The 20,536-nt window shown below is 49.2% G+C and overlaps 1 protein-coding gene and 1 long non-coding RNA gene across 4 annotated transcripts; one reads left to right on the forward strand and one right to left on the reverse strand.

Moving 5' to 3' along the window:
• Positions 1–247: 247 nt before the first annotated feature.
• Neurl3 (neuralized E3 ubiquitin protein ligase 3) lies at positions 248–8,345 on the reverse strand. The gene is made up of 4 exons (NM_001014100.1): positions 8,100–8,345; positions 4,074–4,562; positions 3,499–3,552; positions 248–822 (listed from the first exon to the last, which is right to left on the reverse strand). The coding sequence occupies exons 1-4, from the start codon at positions 8,125–8,127 to the stop codon at positions 629–631; spliced, it is 765 nt and encodes a 254-aa protein (NP_001014122.1). The 5' UTR covers positions 8,128–8,345; the 3' UTR covers positions 248–628.
• LOC102554222 (uncharacterized) lies at positions 8,307–18,735 on the forward strand. Of its 3 annotated transcripts, none has more exons than XR_010054754.1 (4): positions 8,307–8,442; positions 8,866–8,939; positions 10,505–15,090; positions 18,239–18,735. It is a non-coding gene; the product is annotated as an uncharacterized LOC102554222 (long non-coding RNA). The 3 variants fall into 3 exon arrangements; XR_010054753.1 differs by lacking the exon at positions 8,307–8,442 and adding an exon at positions 8,463–8,618; XR_005489099.2 differs by lacking the exon at positions 8,307–8,442 and adding an exon at positions 8,464–8,618 and having other exon boundaries at positions 10,505–10,673.
• The last annotated feature ends 1,801 nt before the right edge of the window (positions 18,736–20,536 follow it).

Below are 20,536 nucleotides of genomic sequence, written 5' to 3' on the forward strand. Positions count from 1 at the left end.
ACCCCAACTTCAGCCTCCCTCACCTTAGACTGTGTTCTTCCACCCCATGAGTGGTGTCTCGATGCTTCCCTAAAACCCAGTACTCGACAGTTGTACAGGGAGACACAGTCAAACACCAGAGGTGTGTGGTGGGGCAGAATGCAGGCCACAAAAGGTGGGACAGGACAGCACGTCCCCAAATGCCTTCACAGCCTGAACAGTTCAGAGTGCCACCTCCCCACCACTGAGCACGGTGAAGGAGACATCGTTACAAAAACAAACTTTATTTTGCTATCTCACAAGTCAGCCAGGAGATTGCCATGGTATATGTCCCTGCTTCTGGTAACTTTTACCAGACACAAACAGGATCCCTTCACGTCCTCACGGGAGCTCAGGCTGCCTCTGCCATGCTGGGGGCTTCCCAAAGCAGCCAGAGAGATTTCTCTGCACCACCTCAGCCTCTACAGAAGTTCTGGCTGGGGAAAGACTCGCTGAGCCTCCGTGGCTAACCAGGCTTTCTGACCCAAGATCAGGCACGGTGGCCCTCGGCTGGGCTTGCTGACCGAACATCCAGACAGAGGTTTCTCCTTTGGCAGGGCCTGCCTCAGAGCCAGGTCCCATTTGCTGCACAGTCCAAGAAGCCATCATCTCAGGAGCCTTCCCCAGACTTCACTGAAGGCTCTACAGCCACCTCCTCGATCTGCCAGCGACACATGGGGCACCTGGCCGTGTCTTTGAAGATGTGCCAGGCACAAGAGCCGCAGAACTGCGAGTGGCCACAGGGCATTAGGCGGGTGTTGGCAGTGTTGTGGAAGCAGATGACACACTCCTCTCCTGATGTGACTAGAAAACAAGAAAGCATAGGTCAGGGGCACACATGGAGGGTAGGCCACCTGTCTCTCAGCACAGGACAGGTAAGCTCAGTGTCCCGAGGAACAGGATTCCCCGTGAGAATCCACTCAAAGCAACTGCATGAAAACCTACAAAATACCTACAGCCCCTTGTCTAGGCTGTTGCTTCCCAGTTTCAGCCCTCTGTGGTCTGAAACTATCCGATGGAAAGATCACTCATTATTATGGCTGATCTGTTCCTATGATGAATTTATAAATCTGAATTCAGCATAAACGACAGCTCACAAGAGACTGGGATCTGGGCATTGTTAGCCTCTCAGCACAAACACGTCCTCCGAAGGTACGGGGATCCAGCAAAGCTCTAGCTTGGATACAAGGAAAATAAAGCCCACACATTCTGTCTGAACAAGCTCATACACACCCACAAATAACAAGTGAGTCTAGCACGTCTTTTCCTTTGCTTGTAGGCTTATATTCTGCTTATTTGATGAAGATTTCTTTATTTTATTTTTATTTCATTTTATTTATTTATTTTTTTTCGGAGCTGGGACCAAACCCAGGGCCTTGCGCTTCCTAGGCAAGCGCTCTACCACTGAACTAAATCCCCAACCCCTATTTCATTTTATTTTATTTTACTTTATTTCGTTGTATTTTAATTTATTTCACTTTATTTTATTTTACTTTACTTTATTTTATTTCATTTTATTTTACGAGGGCTTCTCTGTGTAGCTCTGGCTGGCCTGGAACTGGCTGGCCTCAAACTCTACAGGTCTGCTTGCCTCTGCCTCCCAAATGCTGTGACTAAAGGCATTGCCTCCACCACCCATGAAGCTGTATGATTAGGGACGGATTTGGTTTGGTTTGGTTTTGCCTTTTCCCCCCTCATATTGGGAACTGAATCTAGAGCCAGGACTTGGCGCACATTAGACAAGCCTCTACACCTAGGCTGTATACCCACCTGACTGTTTCGTTTATTTTTTGAGACAAAGGTCTCATTTAGCCTAGGCTAGCCTCACTATATGTAACTGAAGATAATCTTGAACTTCTGAGCCCCTCCTGCCCACTTTTCTTTCTTTTTTTTTTTTTCTTTCTTTTTTCTTTTTTTCGGAGCTGGGGACCGAACCCAGGGCCTTGCGCTTGCCCAAGCACTCTACCACTGAGCTAAATCCCCAACCCCTCCTGCCCACTTTTATCACTATGGTTTTATTCAGCTGTAAGCCAAACCCAGAGCTTTGTGCATGGTAAGCAAACACTCTACTAACTGAACAGTATCCCTAGCCCAGTGTACATATCTACATGTGTGTGCATGCCTGTGTGTGTGCATGTGTATGTGTCCATGCATGTGTGGGTATGCATGTGTATGTGTGTGAGTGTGTGTGTGCATGTGCATGCATTTGTATGTGAGTGTGCATGAGTATCTGCACGTGTGGAGGTATGTGTATGTGTGCATGTGTCAGTATGTGTACCATTTGTCTGTATGCACATGTGTGTTTATGTATGTGTACATGTTGGTGTGTGTGTTGTGTGCATGTAAGCGTGTTTCTGTCTGTGTGTATGTGTGTGTGTGTGTGTGTGTGACATGTGTCTGTACATGATGTCCGGGGCTTCCCTCCATCATCCTCCCCCTTGGTTTTGATACAATTCTCTCATTGAACCTGGAGCTCGATGATTGGCTACCCTGGCTGGACAGCAAGTCCCAAGGATTCTTCTGTCTCCGTGTTCCCAGCATGTGCCTGTCCATTCACGTGGGTTCTGAGGACTCAACTCAGACCACACAGGTACTTCACCAGCAGGGCCATCACTCTACCACTATGCTTGTTTGTTTGTTTAAGAGGGACTAGAGGGAGCTGGCTCAGCAGCTTTACACACTTGCTCTTGGCAGAGAAACCAAGTTTGATTCTCAGCATCTATGTGGCACCTTACAACCATCTGCCACTCCCATTCCAGAGGATCCAACGGCCTCTTATGGTCTCTGAGGCACCAGGCACATAGATGATGTTGGGTCTTTTTGTTTTTATTTTTTGTTTTGTTTTTGTTTTTGTTTTGTTTTTAAGAAAAAAGATTAAGGGGCTGGAGTGATGGCTCAGCGGTTAAAAGCACTGACTGCGGGGGTTGGGGATTTAGCTCAGTGGTAGAGCGCTTGCCTACCAAGCGCAAGGCCCTAGGTTCGGTCCCCAGCTCTGAAAAGAAGAAAAAAAAAAAAAAAAAAAAAGCACTGACTGCTCTTCCAGAGGTCCTGAGTTCAATTCCCAGCAACCACATGGTGGCCCACAACCATCTGTAATGAGATCGGACGCCCTTTTATGGTGTGTCTGAAGACAGCTACAATGTACTTATATATAATAAATAAATAAATCTTTAAAAAAGAAAAAAGATTAAACTTGGCTGTGATCCCAGCATTTAGAAGAGAGTTTAGAATAAGTTTGAGGGTAGATTAAGCTATATGAGACTCAGGGATCGGGGAGGCTCATGAATTGGGAACAGTTCTCCTAATTGGGAAACCGAGCGATGTTCTAGAAGGCAGAACATTACATTGTATCTGGACCTCTAGTGGGCAGTAAACTGACATAAGACCTGTGGGAGACCTGCCTGAGGGACCTAGAAAGATCACTTTAAACCGCCAGACTGCCCAGCCACTCAGTGCCAGCACCCCGGGATTTGCACTCACCTTCAGACTCTGGCATGGGCTCCCCACTGGTGATCCAGGCGTTGGCTTTGGGATCTAAGGCAGAAAGGGAGGTTCAGAGCCAGGAATCCACACAGGTGCTCGGACATGCACACACGCACGCGCACTCGCTACCCTGCAGCATCAAGCTCCCTTCTCCACTGCTGGTCTCACGGCTGTGTTGCTGAGCTCTCACATCTTTGTAGGGTTTTTGTTTGGTTGGTTTGGTTTGGTTTGGTATGGCTTTTGGTTTTGTTGATTTTTTTTTTCTGTTCACAATAGTATGGCCGAACTACTAAGGTTCAAGGTTCTATCCAAATGCTTTCTCCTTCCTTCATGAACTGCGACCAGCCTTCTATCAGTGTTTAGAGGACTGGTCATATCTTAACCTTATCCTTTATAGGAATAAGGCTAAAAGCTTTTGTCCATTTCATGTCTCCAGTGTCCTGGCCATGGGCTGATGGCATATTGAGAATAAAAGAATGAATGGTTCTACCAGGGCCTCTAGACAAACATACGAAGTCACCTGGACCGTCTCCATGCCACACTCAGTATTGGAACCACAAGGATTATCTCACCCAGCAGCTCAATGGCTTTCGTGGTCCCGTACACATCCATCACCGCCCAGAGCGGGGCGCCCTGGACCAGCACGTCTTTGCGCAACAAGAGGGGGCGGCCAGCGTTGACCTTGGCGAAGAGCCATCCTCTACGGTTCACCCAGAAGCAGACCACATTCCCCGCACGAACGAAGCCCTCTGGAAGCAACGCTGCCCAAGTGGGGCTCTGCTCCTCCAGGTCCGGGCACACGAAGGGTGGCAGGCAGGACGCGGCCACTTGCGCAGGGTCCAGGCGCGTGAAGCCCACGCGGAGGCCACCGCACCAACCATCTTCGTGTCTCAGCACGCGCAGTGCTACACGCTCACCGGGCCATACAGGCCGCTGGCTGAACACGATACCATCGTGGAACGTGGAGCGCCTGCGCGCTGTGCTCCGCTGGTCATCCAGATGCACCTGTGCGCCCGTGGCGTCCCCGTGGAAACTAAGAGCCTCTCGGGGCACCTCGGCATCTGTGGAGCAGAGCAGGGAGCCAGTCAGTGAGGGCTCATTCTAACGTACAGGCTTTCCATGAAACGCCCAGCACCCTGGGCCACTCTGGCCTCCTCCTCCACCATTTCCATCACCCCCAGTTCCCTGGAGCCACCACCAGTCCCTAAACCACCTCAAGCCTCATCTCACAAGCCCCAGGGATCTGCTTAAAGCCTGTTGGGCAGCACACTCTACCTGCCTTGGTCTATCAGCCTCCCCTGACCTCAGTTTCCTGCTTCTGCCTAGTACGAGAATTCTAAGAACCTACATGTGTACCAAGCCCTGTCTAAACTCACCCCTGAGCCATCAGCTTGCTTGCGTGGTGGTGCTGTAATCCCAGCACTGTGAAAGTAATAACAAGTTCCTGGCCTGCCTGGGCAATAGAAGGAGTTCCAGGCCAGGCCAGCCTGAGCTACATAGGCAGTGAACTCTTGTTAAACAAAAAGAAACTAAAGATTTAGACATATGAACTCGGATGAATTTAATGGTTCTATTTCTTTTAACACTTACTTCTCCATTGAGTGCACAGTACTAGGATGCGTGGTTGGAGGTGAGAGGACAACTTGCAGGAGTCAGTTCTCCCCTTCTACCTTGTGGTTTGGGGGATTGAACCATATGGTCCTTCAGCTTGTCTGCAAGCACCTAACTCACTGAGCCATTTCGCCAGCCCCTAGATGAAGTGTCCCGCCTAGAGGAGCTGCCAGGCTGGCCGGCTCGCTGACGCGTGTGCGCCCTGCAGGTGGCTCACAATAGCCCTGCTTTCTCTCTGCTTCTCTGACCTCCTTCTCTCACAGGTGAGCAGTATCAGCCCTCTCCCATTGAAGGTGATTGATTGAACTGATCCTGGAAGAGAGGGGGGACGCATCGGTTCCCCACAGCACAGGGGTGCAAGCTGAGAGCATGAGATGCCTAGGCCCCCCCAAGGCCTATAGTGAGCTTTGGGACTTTTGAAAGGCACTTGGCAGCCAGGAGGGAAAGTTCCCTGCTGGGCAACCCTTCTTAGCCTTGGCTGGGAGAGAGCTGGAGTTTCCTGGCCCAGATGATCAGATCAACAGCGACCTGCCTTTCCTCTTTAAGTGGGGGGATGGGGACTGAGAAGAGGAAGCTGGCTGCAAAAGAAAGATGAACTCAATCTGAACTTGAGTCAGACCCCGGAGGAGCCCCATCCCCCACCAGCTGGCTGTCCCCTGTTCCACTTGTAGATCACAGGTCTTCCTGCAGAGTCAGACATAGGACTGGGGTCCTGGTGCTACCTCCCCATCACGCAGCTGGGTCATAGCCACCACCGATGTGAAGGTCTCAAGTGAGGCCGATCAACAGAGCAGATGCTGGAAACAGCCCCTTGCAACCCTGCTGGTCCACCACAAAAGCAGAAATAGGCCCAAGCTGGAGCCCCAGCCTCATGCACTACAGCCTCCACGGAAAGGGTTCAGATCCCCTTCAGGTCTGGGAACTTTGAACTGCTTATCTTAAAATGGTAGCCAGTCCTCCTTGGCCTGATTGGCAGCTTGAGTGGGCAAAGCTCCAACCCCACTTAGGAGCCTTCCCAGGTGTCTTTGGGAGCTATGTCCTGTGTTACAGGGAAGAAGCTGAAGGGACACACTGGGGCCTCCATGGGTCCCTAGGTGAGCAGAGCACTTGAACTACCGTCTCTGGTCTGCATGCTCAGGCCTTATGTCCCTACATCCAGTGGCCTCTGGGATACTGCCTGGGTGTGGCTCCCAGGAGGTACTACCACTGGCAAGCCACAAGGGGCCTCTTGAGGCCGGGCCTTGCTACCCTCAATCTTTCATATGGCTTGTTTGGTTATTCACTGCACACGACCCAGGTAGAGTAGGGCTGAAGACCACCCTTACCCTGTCAGTCTCAAAAAGTTCTTCAGGACTTTGTCCCACACAGAAGCCCTGCCTTTCCTTTGTACTGAGCACTGCTTCCTGGCTTTACAACTGGGTCACAGTGGCGTGAAAAGGGTGGACACCTTTCTTCTGCCTTGCTCCTTCCACAGAGTCTTGCAGGAATATTCTCATCCTTTGACTGAACAATGTGACAGATCCCACTGCTGGGTTGGGCAGTGGCAGAGGTGGGCACAAGCTAGATATGGCTCTCTAATCGGGTTTGTCCCAATTGGCAGGGTCAGCACATGGTTCCGAGCCTTCTCTACCAAGACCTAGAGAATTCTTGTTCTGGGCCCCATTTCCAGGCCAGATCCTGAGGCTCCATGAACCATAGAGGCGGTCCTTCTCCAGTGACCCCACCTTTGTGCTACACACTGATGTAGGCTAGCCTTGATCTAGACTGCTAGGAAGTTGGGGACATGCAAGCCATGTCTTTGGGGTCATCTCCAGCCCTGGGCAGATGAAGACAAATTATTGTCTCTACTGCAAAGCTCTGGGGATTTTAGGGATGGATGCTCAGCCACCAGTGCTCCATGATGGCCTCCCAACTATCAACGCCTTCAGCATCAAGGCCTTTGGGATACTAGGTACCCAGGCAGCCCTTTGCAGCCTCCTGTTCTCTCTGCACCCCGTTTGGAAGCTCAGGAAAGGTCCTTTCCTGTCCTCTCAGCCCCAAGGAAATCACAGGCTCAGCTACACAGTCTCAGTCTCTCTCTCTCTCTCTCTCTCTCTCTCTCTCTCTCTCTCTCTCTCTCTCTTTCTCTCTCTCTCTCTCTCTCGCGCGCACAAGCACACACACACACACACACACACACACACACACACTCACGCACAAACCTGCACCTGTTACACTTCATCCCTTTTGGCATTGTTACCGCCCTGCCTTGAATCCAAACACAGCTGCCCTGGCAGAGGTGGCTCTGGGCGTGGCCGCCCACTGTGAGTGAGCCTTGGGTGCTTGCCACGGGGCCCTACGCAGGGGCGCTGATTGGCTTTCAGGGGCAGGTCTAGGGTGCCTGGTCCTGGTCTCTGATCTAAGGCGTGGCATACTATCTCCTGCCCACTCACCCAGGTCCCTCTGCTATGGGACACGTGACCACAGGTATAGGTAAGTGTCTCAGAGAAACTTCCTGTCATATTACTATTTAGACATCTACATTTGGAGCCCTGAAGGACAGCAGGGGCCGTGGCAGTATTGTCCCACCCTTCAGATGAGAAAAACCGAGGGCCCACAAGACAAAATGACTTGCCCACGGTGCCACCGCCCATTAGGCAAAGCTGAAGTCCCACGTTTTCCCACCAGTCCTCCTAAGCTCTACCCTTTTCCCCAGTCCAGCTTTGATTCTCCCTTATCCAGTTCCTAAAGACTGGTTACAAGTAGTGGGTGGGGGAGGAGGAGGAGGAGGGGTGTGTATCTTGGCAGCCATCTTGGGTTGAGACACCCGGCCTCTGCTGGCTTCCTGGGAAGACTGAAAGCTCACTCTCTCACGCAGCCCAGACTATGAAGAAACCCACTCTAGGAGCCAATGAGGTCTCCGTTCTCCCCGTTCCAGACCTCCCACCCGTACTCCTTGCAGCCAGGACTCCAGAAGCCAGCTCCAGTCATACAGGAAATCTACTTACTGGCCTCAGGGCTGAGGCGAGAACCCATTAGCTTGGGCTCCTCCTGGGGCACAAGTCCCTGGGTCTGGAGATGTCTGTGAAGGCCAGTGGTCTGGGCTCCAAGACTCCAAAGGTTTTCCCTTTTATAGGCTGGCGATCACGTTCCAGAGTTGATGATTAATTAGATGCTGTCACGCATGACGATATCCGGGACTTTCCCCATGACCTCTCGTGGCTCACAGTGGACTGCTACAGCAAGCTGGCCTGAGAAAAGAAAGGAAGCAGGGACTGTAACTGTGGCCACAGCTGACGGTTCTTTCGGTTCGACTTCTAATCAGCCCTTGTCTGTGAATTATAATCACATGTTAGTAAACACCCGTGCCCCGCCCCCCCCACTCCACCCTCCCCTACAAAGACTGTGGTGGCCCCAGCTTGGGGTGAGATCTGGGCATCAAGAGTTTCAAAGAGCATGCAGGAACTCTGATATGCAGCCGGCATGGAGACCAACCCGACATACAGTAGGCGCACAGCACTGCTGAAGTAGGTTAACTGAGCTAAACCCTAGGATCTATGAAGTTGAGCCTGCCCAGTGGCAAGGTTGATTTAGAGGTTTACAAAAAAGAAAAAAAAAAAACAAAAACAAAAACAAAAAACCTAGACAGGTCCCTCGGGTACCTGGAAATGTGCTAGACAGGACTTGGGGGTTGACTGAGGAAGGAAATAGAGGGTTAGAAACCCAGGTTGTTCCGGCTGTGCTACCTTATGCAGATCTCTTCCTCTTCTTCAGGTCTGATGTTCTGCTCTGAGGACCTCTTCCAGCCAGCATGCCGTGCCTAAGTGAGAAGAAGTGGCCAGAGGAAGGTGGGTGTCATCTGCGTAGCCCTGGTTACCTCAGACGTTGCTGTGACCCCTGGACTTTCTCTTTCCGGCCACACCCTTACTGGGTGCCCTTTGTCTCTGCAGAGTATATAACTCCTGCCAAGGCCACAGGTAGCTGCTCCAGAGCCTGTCCCAGCCACTTGGGCCAGAGACCTGTGGCTCTTTGTTTTTTCTTTTTTCTTTTTTTTTTTTTCTTTTTTTTTTTCTTTCTTTTTTTTTTTTTTTTTTTTTCTGGAGCTGGAGACCGAACCCAGGGCCTTGCACTTGCTAGGCAAGCGCTCTACCACTGAGCTAAATCCCCAACCCCGGAGACCTGTGGCTCTTAAAGGCTGCAGTTGGCCAGTGCCCTGGCTGACTCAATCTAAGAGGCTCAGGTTCCTGGCAGGTCTCTGGACAGTTCTGGAGGCTCCTTCTTCGCTGGGCTTTACCTGCAGCACTGGCTGCCTTGAGTGGCCACCCAGGGCTGGAGCCAAGAAATCCTTGATTATCCATGCTCCGCCCCCCCCATAGAGGAATGTGGGTGCCTGCTCTGCAGCTTTCTCCTTTATAGAAAATTACTGGGCTAGCTGCAAACCAGCAGGCAGGTGGTGTGGTCCCCGGACAGGACCTGTAGCCTGGTCAGTCCAGCAGCCAGCGGATGGAAAAGGCAAGTCCAGAGACACCCACGTCCACGTGCATTAACTACCCCACTGATGGGGCTCAGGATGTGCCACTCTAGACAGGCTTCCTACATCTGGGAGGAAGCAGAGACAGGGAGGTCTTTACCCTCACCTTTCTCCCACGAAACCAGCCCTGAGCTCCTCACGCTGTGCTTACCACAGACATCAGGGCTGGGTAGAACCGGAACAGATTGCTCCTTCTAGGCCCCGCCCTGCTCATCACCATGTGTTCACACTCACCTTTGCTCCAGTGTCCTCTCTATAATAGGATTTACAGTGACTCGTGGGCTCAACTTCAGACCGTCCTACAGACACACAGACCTCCCATTTCTCTGGCCCTTCCACTCCATTTTTGAAACAAGGTCCCAGATAGCCCAGCCTTGCCACAACCTTAAACCCCCAATCCTCCTGCCTCCACCCTTCAGTGATGGTGAGATGACTCTTACCTGCTGCTAAGCCTGACCCAGGGACCCACATGGTAGATGGAGAAGACTGACAGCTGCCCTCTGACCGTCACACATGTGTCATAGCATGTGTGTGTCCACACCCACAAAAGCAAATCATGACACGCACACACGCATGAGTTTCATGACTGCCAGGCAAACACCTTAGCAGCTTAGCTATATCCCCAGACCAGTAGCATTCTCCTTCTTTGACTTTTTTTTAAAGTTTTATTCTTTGACAATCTCATACATGTATATAGTGTGGTTTTTCAATCTTAAATTTTTATTCTTATTATTTTAATTATGTATATTGGTGTGTCTGTATGTAGCTATGTGCCCCTGAGTGTGGGAGTCCTACTCATGTATGTTGTGTGTGTCTGTATGTAGCTATGTGCCCCTGAGTGTGGGAGTCCTACTCATGTATGTTGTTTGTGTCTGTATATAGCTATGTACCTCTGAGTGTGGGAGTCCTACTCATGTACATTGTATGTGTCTGTATGGAGCTTTGTGCCCCTAAGTGTGGCAGTCCTTGGAAGCCAGAAGCTGCAGATCGTCCTGGAGCTGGTCATACAGGCAGTTGTGAGCCCCGACGATTCAGGTCGTCTGGAGGATCAGTAAGTGCTCTGAACCATCAAACCTTATCTCCATAACAACCCTGCTCCTCCTGTCCCCTCCTACCCTATCTGGACTCATTCTTCTCCCTTAGAGATCCCGCTCCAACTTTCATTCCTGTTTGTTTGTTTGTTTGTTTGTTTGTTTGTTTTTATGGCCCACTGAGTTTAGTTACGCTTGCCTGCAGACACATGCATGTGTGCATGGTTACTGAATGCCTCACAGGCAACTTTTTCAAAGATGACTCCCCCTCCCTTAGCAGACAGTAACTACCAAGAACCTTCCACTTGGGATGGATCCTTGTTTGCCGCTCCCCGATCTGAGTTTTTATTTCTGGAAGGCTCTGGGTATCATGAAGCTTACATCCGTCCTAAGTGAATGCACTCTACACCAGAGGGCCCTGGGGACTCCACACCGGGCGAGCTGTGCAGTCAGCCAAGGTGCACAGCAGCAGATAAAGGAAATCTGTGTGTGTGTGTGTATGTGTGTGTGTGTGTGTGTGTGTGTGTGTGTGTGTGCGCGCGCGCGCGCGCGCGCGCACGAAATGCAGCTTCAGCCAGTCATAAAGAGTAGAGTTATGTCATTTGCAGGGAAATGGTCAGAGTTAGGGATAGTCATGTGAAATGAAACAAGTCGGACTCAGAAAGACAAACATCACTAATGCAAATTTAGGAGAGTAAGGCTGCCAGGAGATGTATCAGCGATAGAGTGCTTACCCAACACGCACCAGGTCCAGGTTCAATCCCTGGTAGTGGGGGAGGAAGGAAGGAAGACAGTCCAAGGGACTCTGTGGATGCTTCATTGTCTTGAGACAGATTTCACTGTTTATCTCAAGCTGGTTTGGAACTCAAGGCAATCCCCCTGCCTTGGTCTCCAAAGTTCTGGGGTCACAGGTGTGAGCCACTATGCTCAGCTAGAAGGCACTCTTTGGAAAGAGGAAGGGGATCCATGAGGGAAAGAAACAGAAGGCAGTGGGGGTTAAACATGACCAAAGCACATTACATGTGTGTGTGTCGATGGCATGAGGAAGCCATTGCTTTGTACTGTGAACGTACAGTAGTCAAAAATGTGTGCGCCTCCTCTGTCAGTCTGTCGCATGTACCAAGGGTCCTAGTCATTACCCTTGTGAGGGAAAGGACAGAGACTATTCCCCTAGACATCGTTGTTATAAACCCAATACTGTACTAACCCAACAGTCCTCAGAAAGGGTCTATCTGTAACCTCTCCCATTCCACAGAAGAGGAGACTGAGGCACAAGAAGCACAAACAGTTCCGGGAAGATGACTCAATGGGTGAAGGGACTTGCTTGCCACAGAGCCCTGGCAACCTGAGTGTGATCTCTGGAACCCACAAGGGTAGAAGGAGAGAACCGATTCCAAATCCCCTGACCCACACGCCCATACACATACACATACACATACACATACACATACACATACACATACACATACACATACACATACACATACACATAGACTGAGTTTTAAAAATTGAGTTTGAGATCAGCTTGGGATATGTGAGACCCTGTCCAAAAAAGAAGGAAGGAAGGATGGTTTATAGTTTACCCTTCTCCCCCTGGATATACACATAGGTTGAATATTAACTTACATAGGTTGAACATTTACATAGGTTAAATTTAAGAACTAGGGCTAGGGTTACGGCTCAGTTGGTAAAGTGTTTGGCCAGCATGCACAAAGCCCCTAGGTTCTACCCTTAGCAGTGCATAAATCAGGCATGGCAGTATGAATCTGTCACCCTAGCCCCCGGGAAGTGGACACAGGAGGCTCAGAAGCCAAGGGCATCATGAGCTACATACCAATCTGAGGCCAACCTGGGCTACAGGAGATTTTGTTTCAAAAAGAAAAAGTTGTAAGTGATGCTCATTGTTGAGCATCATTGGTTTTGATACCTGAGGGGGACCTAGAAGTAGTCTCTATGGATACCAAGGGACCACTGTTTATTGCCTCAAGACTGTGAAGTAAATGTCAGGGAAGAACCATAACACCACACACACACACACACACACACACACACACACACACACACTCATGCCTCCATGTGCATGCTGCTAAACACACACGCACACACTCATGCCTCCATGTGCATGCTGCTAAACACACACACACACACACACACACACACACACACACACATCCGCATGCACTTCTAACCACACAAAGTTTAGGTACAGCCATTCTAATGCAAAAGCCAGGATTGGGCCTCTCTAGAAGTGTTGGACTGGAGAAGTACCTTGAAGAACTGGTTTGGTTGTTAGGTAGCTGTGAGCACAGCCAGAAAGCACCACCACTTGGATTCTCAAAGGACAAGTAACGTGAGCCTACATTGGCTTACTTCCCTTCCAGCCTGAAACTCTTCTGAATGAGCAGAGGAACCTTCATGAAAACTTGGTCAGCACTGCCCCCTGGTGGCGAGGAGAGGGACTGTGAGCCTGATACTCAGAAGGGAAAATGTCTTGTCACCAGGGCCCCAAAGGTTCCTAGGGTCTCAGTCACCAACTCGGCTTGTTCATGGGCATTCTAACAACTCTGGGGGGCGGGGGAGTTTCCACTGAGCCCTCCAAGTCAATACCAAATGTCCTCAGGCATGTACCAGTTGGCTGTTAGTGGCAATGGGACCAGGTTGGGGAGGCCAAAGCATGCTGACTGGCATAGGGCTTGAGACCGGCCCAGCGGTGCAGAGGACCGAGGTTAGGTCCCTATGGTGGCTCACTACCATCTGTAACTCCAGTTGCAGGATATCCAACACCCTCTTCTGGCCTCCCTGGGTCCATATAGTCCACAGACATGCATGCAAGCAAAACATTCATATATGTAAAATAAAAGAATACATCTTTTAACATAGCCTTTCCAACCACCCTGGTGCTGCACGTTTGATGGTTTGAATAAGATTGTTCCTCATAGAGTCACACATTTGAATTCTTGGTCTCTAGTTGGTAGAACAGCAAACAGCGGGATTAGGAGATGTGACCATGCTAAGGTGGGTGTGTCATTAGGGGTGGGCTACAGAGCTACAGCGAGTTGCCAGACAGCCAAGGATACAAACAGAAGTCCTACCTCAGAAAACAAAACAAAACAAAACCGTGAACTCTCAGCTACGGCTCCAGCACCATGCCTGTCTGCCTGCTTGTGGCCATGTTCCCCACCCTCTGTCACTGTAACAAGTCCCCAACTAAATGCTTTATTCTAAAAGTTACTTTGGTCATGGTGTCTCTTCACAGCACTGGATCAATAACTAAGACAGGCGGTTAAAGTTTAGGGGTAGGACAGATGTAAAACGGATGAGTTGAAGGCAATCGATCTAGGTAGCAATGAGAGCTGCACCGTCTCAGAAGTACCAGACTACTACCTCCGCCTTCTGCTCCAGCCTTCTAGAACTTTCCATGCTTCCCCTGCACTGTGAACCATAAGGCCTGCTGGAGTTTGCCCATTGTCAGGCCTCTTGTTAGCTGTTAGCTCCATTCCTCAGCCATGAATCCTTAGACGCTGTGCCCACCAGAGCAGAGTTAGGATTTCAAACATCCCCTGGAAAATAGGCTTCTCACTTTCTCTGTCTCTGTCTCTCTCTGTCTGTCTCTCTGTCTCTCACTGTCGCTGTCTCTCTGTCTGTCTGTCTCTGTGTCTCTGTCTCTCTGTCTGTCTCTGTCTCTCTTTCTCTCTCTGCAGCAGCACATGCCTTTTTTTTTTTTTTTTTGGTTCTTTTTTTCGGAGCTGGGGACTGAACCCAGGGCCTTGCACTTCCTAGGCAAGCGCTCTACCACTGAGCTAAATCCCCAACCCAGCAGCACACGCCTTTAATCCTAGCACTTGGGAGGCAGAGGCAGACAGATCTCTGAGTTCAAGTCCAGCCTGGGCTACAGAGGGAGTTCAGGAGAGCCAGGGCAACATAACGAGACTCTGTTTCAAAAAAAAAAAAAAACAACCCACAAACCAAGCAAGAACCTGGCAGAGGCCAGACAGAGAGGGTCATGCCTATAATCCCAGCATTCAGGATGTTGAAGGAGGAGGTGACGCGGAACCTTCTGGGCCCTGTCAGTGTTTGAACCCTGCTGATGCATATGGAAGCCTTTTGTTCCTTACAAAGGAACACCCCGACCTTTCTGTTTGCACTGGGTGGTACACCTGGGCAGTAACATTGTTAAATTGGTTCCTGTTTTTTGTTCTTCTTTCTTTGAAAGCCTTTTTTTTCCACTGTGCTTCCTGGATTTCTCCACCCTGTGAACTTGGGGTATATATTTGGTGAATCTCAGTAAAAGATTTGGCATTCACATAACACAAATGACCAAAGTATGTGTTTTTTCTTAAACCTCGTGCAGGCCTACACCCGGTTCTCAGTACCATGGAGGCGTGGGCCCGGACAAGGAGGGTTGTCGTGAGTTTTGAGAGCAGACTGTTCTACAAAGTAAGACCACGTCTCAACACACACACACACACACACACACACACACACACACACACACACACACGCACACACATGCACACATGCACACACACACACCAAACAAATAAATTTAAAAATTAAAAAGACATCAGTCTTGTTTTCCAGCTCATAGGGACAGCCACTGCCTATTGCTCAGAGCCTCCAAGGATTGCAAGTAGGAGAGGCCCATGAGTGCTTCTCCTCACCCTGATCCTTCCTTCTTCGGAATTATCCTCTCTCCCATTCCCTTTCCCATGAATATTTTCTTCTCTGCAGCATGGTGCTCCCCAGCGAGGACCCTGGGAAGGCTGTTTGTCCTGGGTTTTGCTCAAGTTCACCTAGACAGGCATTTGCAAACAGCCATTGTCATGGTTTGGATCTGGATTATCCCCCAAAGATTTGTGAGCTGGAAGCTTGGTCCCTGGTGTGGCGTTAGGAGGCAGTGGAACCTTTAAGAGGTAAAGCCTTGTGGCCTGCTGAGGTGTCTCAGCACTGAGGAGTGTGTGCTTCTCTTGCAGACGACCCAGGTTAGGTTCCTAGCACTGGCAGGAAGTGGCTTACAAACACCCGTAACTCTAGTCCTAGGGAACATTGGTCCCTCTGGTCTCCAAGGGCATAGCATGCACGTGGTACACAAAAACTCACGCTGGAACTCATACGTACCCATTACGTAAAAGAAACACATCTTTTTCAAAAGAGCTCATTGGGTGCCACTCTTGGAAGGGATTGATGTGGGGCACCTGGAAGTCCCTGAGGGAACAAGACTAACATCGAGTTTTGCAATGCACCAGTGAAATACTTGACAGAAGCCATGCGAACTCAGAGAAGGTTATCCTGCCTCGTGATTTCAGTGGAAGTGCGAGGTAGAACAGCTCTTTCCATAGCTGCAGGATGTGCATAATGTCGGAGTCTGTTCACATCGTGAGGAATCAGCAGAGAGCGAGGCAGGAAGCAGGCCCTTCTCTCCTAGGTACGCCTCCTGAAGATTCCATAGCCTCCTAAGGTAGCACCAGGAGTTGGGGCCAAGTTTTCAACTAAACATGGGGAGACATCTCATAGTTAAACCTTCACAGCACCTTTTTTGTTTTTGTTTTGGTTTCTTGTTTTGGTTTTTAAAGACCAATCTCAGCTGGGTGGTGGTAGTACACTCCTCTAATCCCAAGCACTTGGGAGGCAGATTTCTGTGAGTTCAAGGCCAGCCTGGTCTAGTGAGTGAATTCCAGGGTAGCCAAGGCTACACAGAGAAACCCTGTCTTGAAAGCTCATCCCCAAAATCCCTCAGGTACTCTTTTTTGAGATTTCCTCTTTAGCTCACACGTCCACCATAACGACATTGTTACCTTGTGGTGTAGCCTAACGGTCCTTGCCAGAGCCAGGTGATACTGACAGCAGATCTCAAAACCTCTCATCTGTGAGCTAAACAATCCTTTTTTCTTATAAGTACCCTGTCTTGGATATTGGGGTCACACGGTGAATGAGCCATGAAGGGAGGCCTTACAGTTCAGTTTAGCAAAGAGAACAAAGTTAAATAGTATATTAACCAATAATAAACCAGCATTTCCTACACCAAGATTCCTTACTGTTAGTACTTTTTAAGAATTATTTTTATTATACATACATACATACATACACACATATATATATATATATATATATATATGCGTTTTCCCTGCATGGATTCTGGGGCATGTCTGGTGCCTGAGGAAGTCTTAAGTCATTGGATCCCCTTAAACTGGAGTTACAGACAGCTGAGAACCACCCAGTGGTTGCTGGGAATTGAACTCAGGGCCTCTGGAAGAGCAACCAGTGCTCTTACCCACTGACCCATCTCTCCAGCCCTCACCCTTTATTCTTTATGAGCTATCATCTTCCTCCACCCCTACCTCTTCTTTTCCTCTCTTGGAGTCAATTCCAATCTCTTCACCTCACATCTCTGCTCCTAGTGCAAAGCAGTTCAGCTCTCCCTGTGAACCAACATTGTCCCCAGGCCAAACTTGGTTTGAGGCCTGTGCTCCTAGCATAGCTGTAGCCATTTTGTCCCAGGCCTGCCAGTCATTGACACAGAAAAATAACATGACTCAGAGCAGGGTCATGCTGCCCGCATACCCAGTAATGTTCTGAGACTTATTGTTGTTATTGTTATTGGAAATTCCCCAACCATGGCTGTCAATTATTTATTTATTTATAAATCTCGACGTCAGGTTTGTTACCCGCCTCAATGCTTTGTGTTCCCTTTACATTTTAATATGCCTTAAACAGCTCAGTAGCTGGGTCACTGCCTAATCTCCCTGCGGTTAATCCACCTCCTGCCAATAATCTCAAGTTGTTACTTCCTAAATTTATATTCTATCTTGGCTGCTGTAGACCCAGAGGTCTGCCTAACTGGGCTGCGTTCTCTCAGTTCCTTCAGATGCTGTGGCCATGCCTTGCTGGCCTGCACTCTTCTCAGGCCTGGCATCCCTCCTCTCCTCCACATTCTCTTGTCATAACAAATCTCCTTCTCTCGCTCCTTCAGATCACTGCTGGGGATGAGGGTTTGGGGAGGGGGAATCCAAACTCCCCCTCATCTGTCCTTCCCAGCTATTGGCTGTTGGTATTCTAATTTACCAATCAGAGCCAACTGGGGGCAGGCTCTTAGAAGCTATGCACATATACTTGTGTCATCCGTTTTGGGGACCCAAATTAACATTAGAATACAAGTGGCAATTGGCCAAACCCACTACAAGTAGCCTTCACTCAGAACCAAGCAAAATAGAGATCACCTTGAACGGTTATTTCTAAACTAGTACCAAAACTTGGGAGGCCAACTACCCTGCAGCAGCTCCCACCCCATATCTGCTTATGAGCTCCTTATGTTTTTTCCTATATTACTGACCCTAGACAGTGTTCGTTGTCACAGCTTCCGAGTCCAAACTGTGTTCCTGACGGATCACAGTCTTAGGGGGTGAGTTCAATAAACCATCCTTGTCTGACTGAGATCGGTGTTCGTGTGGTTTGTGAAGAAAGCCTGGACCCCAACAGGCATCACCTCCTAAAACACCCTGAGGGGCTTAGTTAAATGTCAAGGCTGTGCTTTCACATTCTGCCAGCTCCAAGGATTGAATTAATCTTGATTTCCCTTCCCCTGCAGACAATGAAAAATCCTGAACAAAGTATTACTGGGAGCTGGGGAGATGCCAGTATCACCGATTGTTTGCCATGCAAGCATAAAGACTTGAGTTGGACTGGAGAGATGGCTCAGTGGTTAAGAACACTGACTGCTCTTCCAGAGGTCCCAAGTTCAAACCCCAGCAACCACATGGTGGCTCACAACCATCTGTAATGAGATCTGATGCTTTCATCTGGTGTGTCTGAAGACAGCTACAATGCACTCATATATAATAAATAAATAAGTCTTTAAAAAAAATGGAGAAATGGCTCAGAGGTTAAGAGCACTGTCTGCTCTTCCAGAGGTCATGAGTTCAATTCCCAGCAACCACATGGTGGCTCACAACCATCTATAATGAGATCTGGTGCCCTCTTCTGGCCTGCACGCATACATGCAGGTGGAACGCTGTATACATAACAAATAAATCTTAATAAATAAAATAAATAAATAAATAAATAAATAAATATATAAAGACTTGAGTTTTGGTCTCTGATGCCCTCATCAAAACTAAGCATGCTGGGTATGGGAGCACACGCTGGGTATGAGGCAGGTGCATCTCTGATAGTTTGATGTCAGCCCGGTCTGCCTATCACCTTCCAGGACAGCCAGGGCTACATAGACTCTGTCTTGGGGGTTGGGGGAAAGCCAGGCATGGTGGTACCCAAGCTCCAAGTTCAACAAGAGAACCCTGTATCAATAAACAAGGGTAAAGAACAATAGAAGATGCCCACATGCCAGCTTGTACTCTACACACATACACACCAAACATGTGTGTGTGTGTGTGTGTGTGTGTGTGTGTGTGTGTGTGTGCAAGATGCAAGAACCGCCATGTCTTAGGGTTTCTGTACTGCGATAGAGCAATGTAACCAAAAGTGAGCTGGGGGGAAATTGTTTTGTCTTAAAACTCTCAGGTCACAGCCTGGCAGAGGTGGCACACGCCTTTAATCCCAGCACTCAGAAGGTAGAAGCAGGTGGATCTCTCTGTGTTTGAAGCCAACCTGGTCAACAGAGGGAGTTTCCGGGACAACCAATGTCTTAGGCTTTCATTGCTATGAAGAGACACTATGCCCAGGGCAACTCTTAAAAAAGGAAAACATTTCATTGGGGCTGGCTTACAGTTTTAGAGGTTCAGCCCATTATCATCATGGTGGGAAGCAAGGCAGCATGCAGGCAGATGTGGTGCTAACGGAGCTGAGGGTTATACACTTGATCTGGAGGCAGCAGAAGGAGGCTGTCCTCTACACAGGGCATAGCTTGAACATATATGAGACCTCAAAGCCCACCTCCACAATGACACACTTCCTCCAAGGCCACACCCACTCCAGCAAGGCCACACCTCCTAATACTGTCACTCCCTATGGACCAAGCATTCAAACATGAGTCTATGGGGCCAATCCTATCACACTACCACACAGGGCTATTCCGAGAAATCCTGTCTCAAAAACAAAAACAAAACAAAAACAACCACCACCCTTAGGTTATAGACTATCACTGAATGAAGTCAAGACAAGAACTCAAACAGGGCAAGAACCAGGAGGCAGAGGCGAGTGGATGTCTGGGAGTTCAAGGACAGCTTGGTCTACAAAGGGAGTTCCAGGACAGGGAATGCTCCACAAAGAGACTGTCTAAAAAAAACCCAAAATATTAATAATAATAACTTAAGATTTAAATGTACTATATACATGTATGAACTTGTCAAAGAATAGATTTTAAAAGTCTTTTAAAAGAAGGAAGATGACACAGGTCTGGAAATATAGCTACGTTGCTAGGCTGCTTGCTTAGAAGGCAAGACAAACAAAACAAAAACTTTGCCAGCACAGCCATGGACCTCAGAAAAGGGCAGAAAGTCACTGAGGGGTCGCTGAGGGTCACTGAGGGTCACTGAGGGGTCAGGTGCATAGTGAAGTCTAGAGCCTGAGTTGGGCCTTGGCCTAGTGAGGAACCAGGCCAGACGGTAGGGACTAAGAACAGGGGCTGGGGAAGCAGTAGCCACCCAGGAACAAGTGAGGCCTGAGAGAGAAACAAAATGGAGGGCACTGTGTAGAGCCAGAACCCTGAAGGACAGAACAGGCCCTCCAAGTCAGGGACGGGGCGGAGTTTGGCATTGCTTAGGGCTCCAGGTGGGAGGAGAGTTTTCTAGGAAAAACAAAATTCTAAAACCAAAACTATTTGTGAAGCTAGAATCCAAATGTACGGTAAAGAGTTCCCAGCTAGCAGTCAGCGGTTAAGAGCACTGACTGCTCCTCCAGAGGTCCTGAGTTCAGATCCCAGCAACCACAT

Source organism: Rattus norvegicus, chromosome 9, assembly GCF_036323735.1.
Source record: "Rattus norvegicus strain BN/NHsdMcwi chromosome 9, GRCr8, whole genome shotgun sequence".
Lineage (NCBI taxonomy): Eukaryota > Metazoa > Chordata > Mammalia > Rodentia > Muridae > Rattus > Rattus norvegicus.

Excerpts from the sequence above, each read along its gene's own strand:
- Neurl3 (NM_001014100.1), bottom strand. The coding sequence starts at position 8,127 with ATGGGTTCTCGCCTCAGCCCTGAGGCCA. Across the intron at positions 4,563-8,099 it reads TCGCCTCAGCCCTGAGGCCA|ATGCCGAGGTGCCCCGAGAG; the intron begins GTAAGTAGATTT and ends TCTGCTCCACAG. Across the intron at positions 3,553-4,073 it reads GAAAGCCATTGAGCTGCTGG|ATCCCAAAGCCAACGCCTGG; the intron begins GTGAGATAATCC and ends TTTCTGCCTTAG.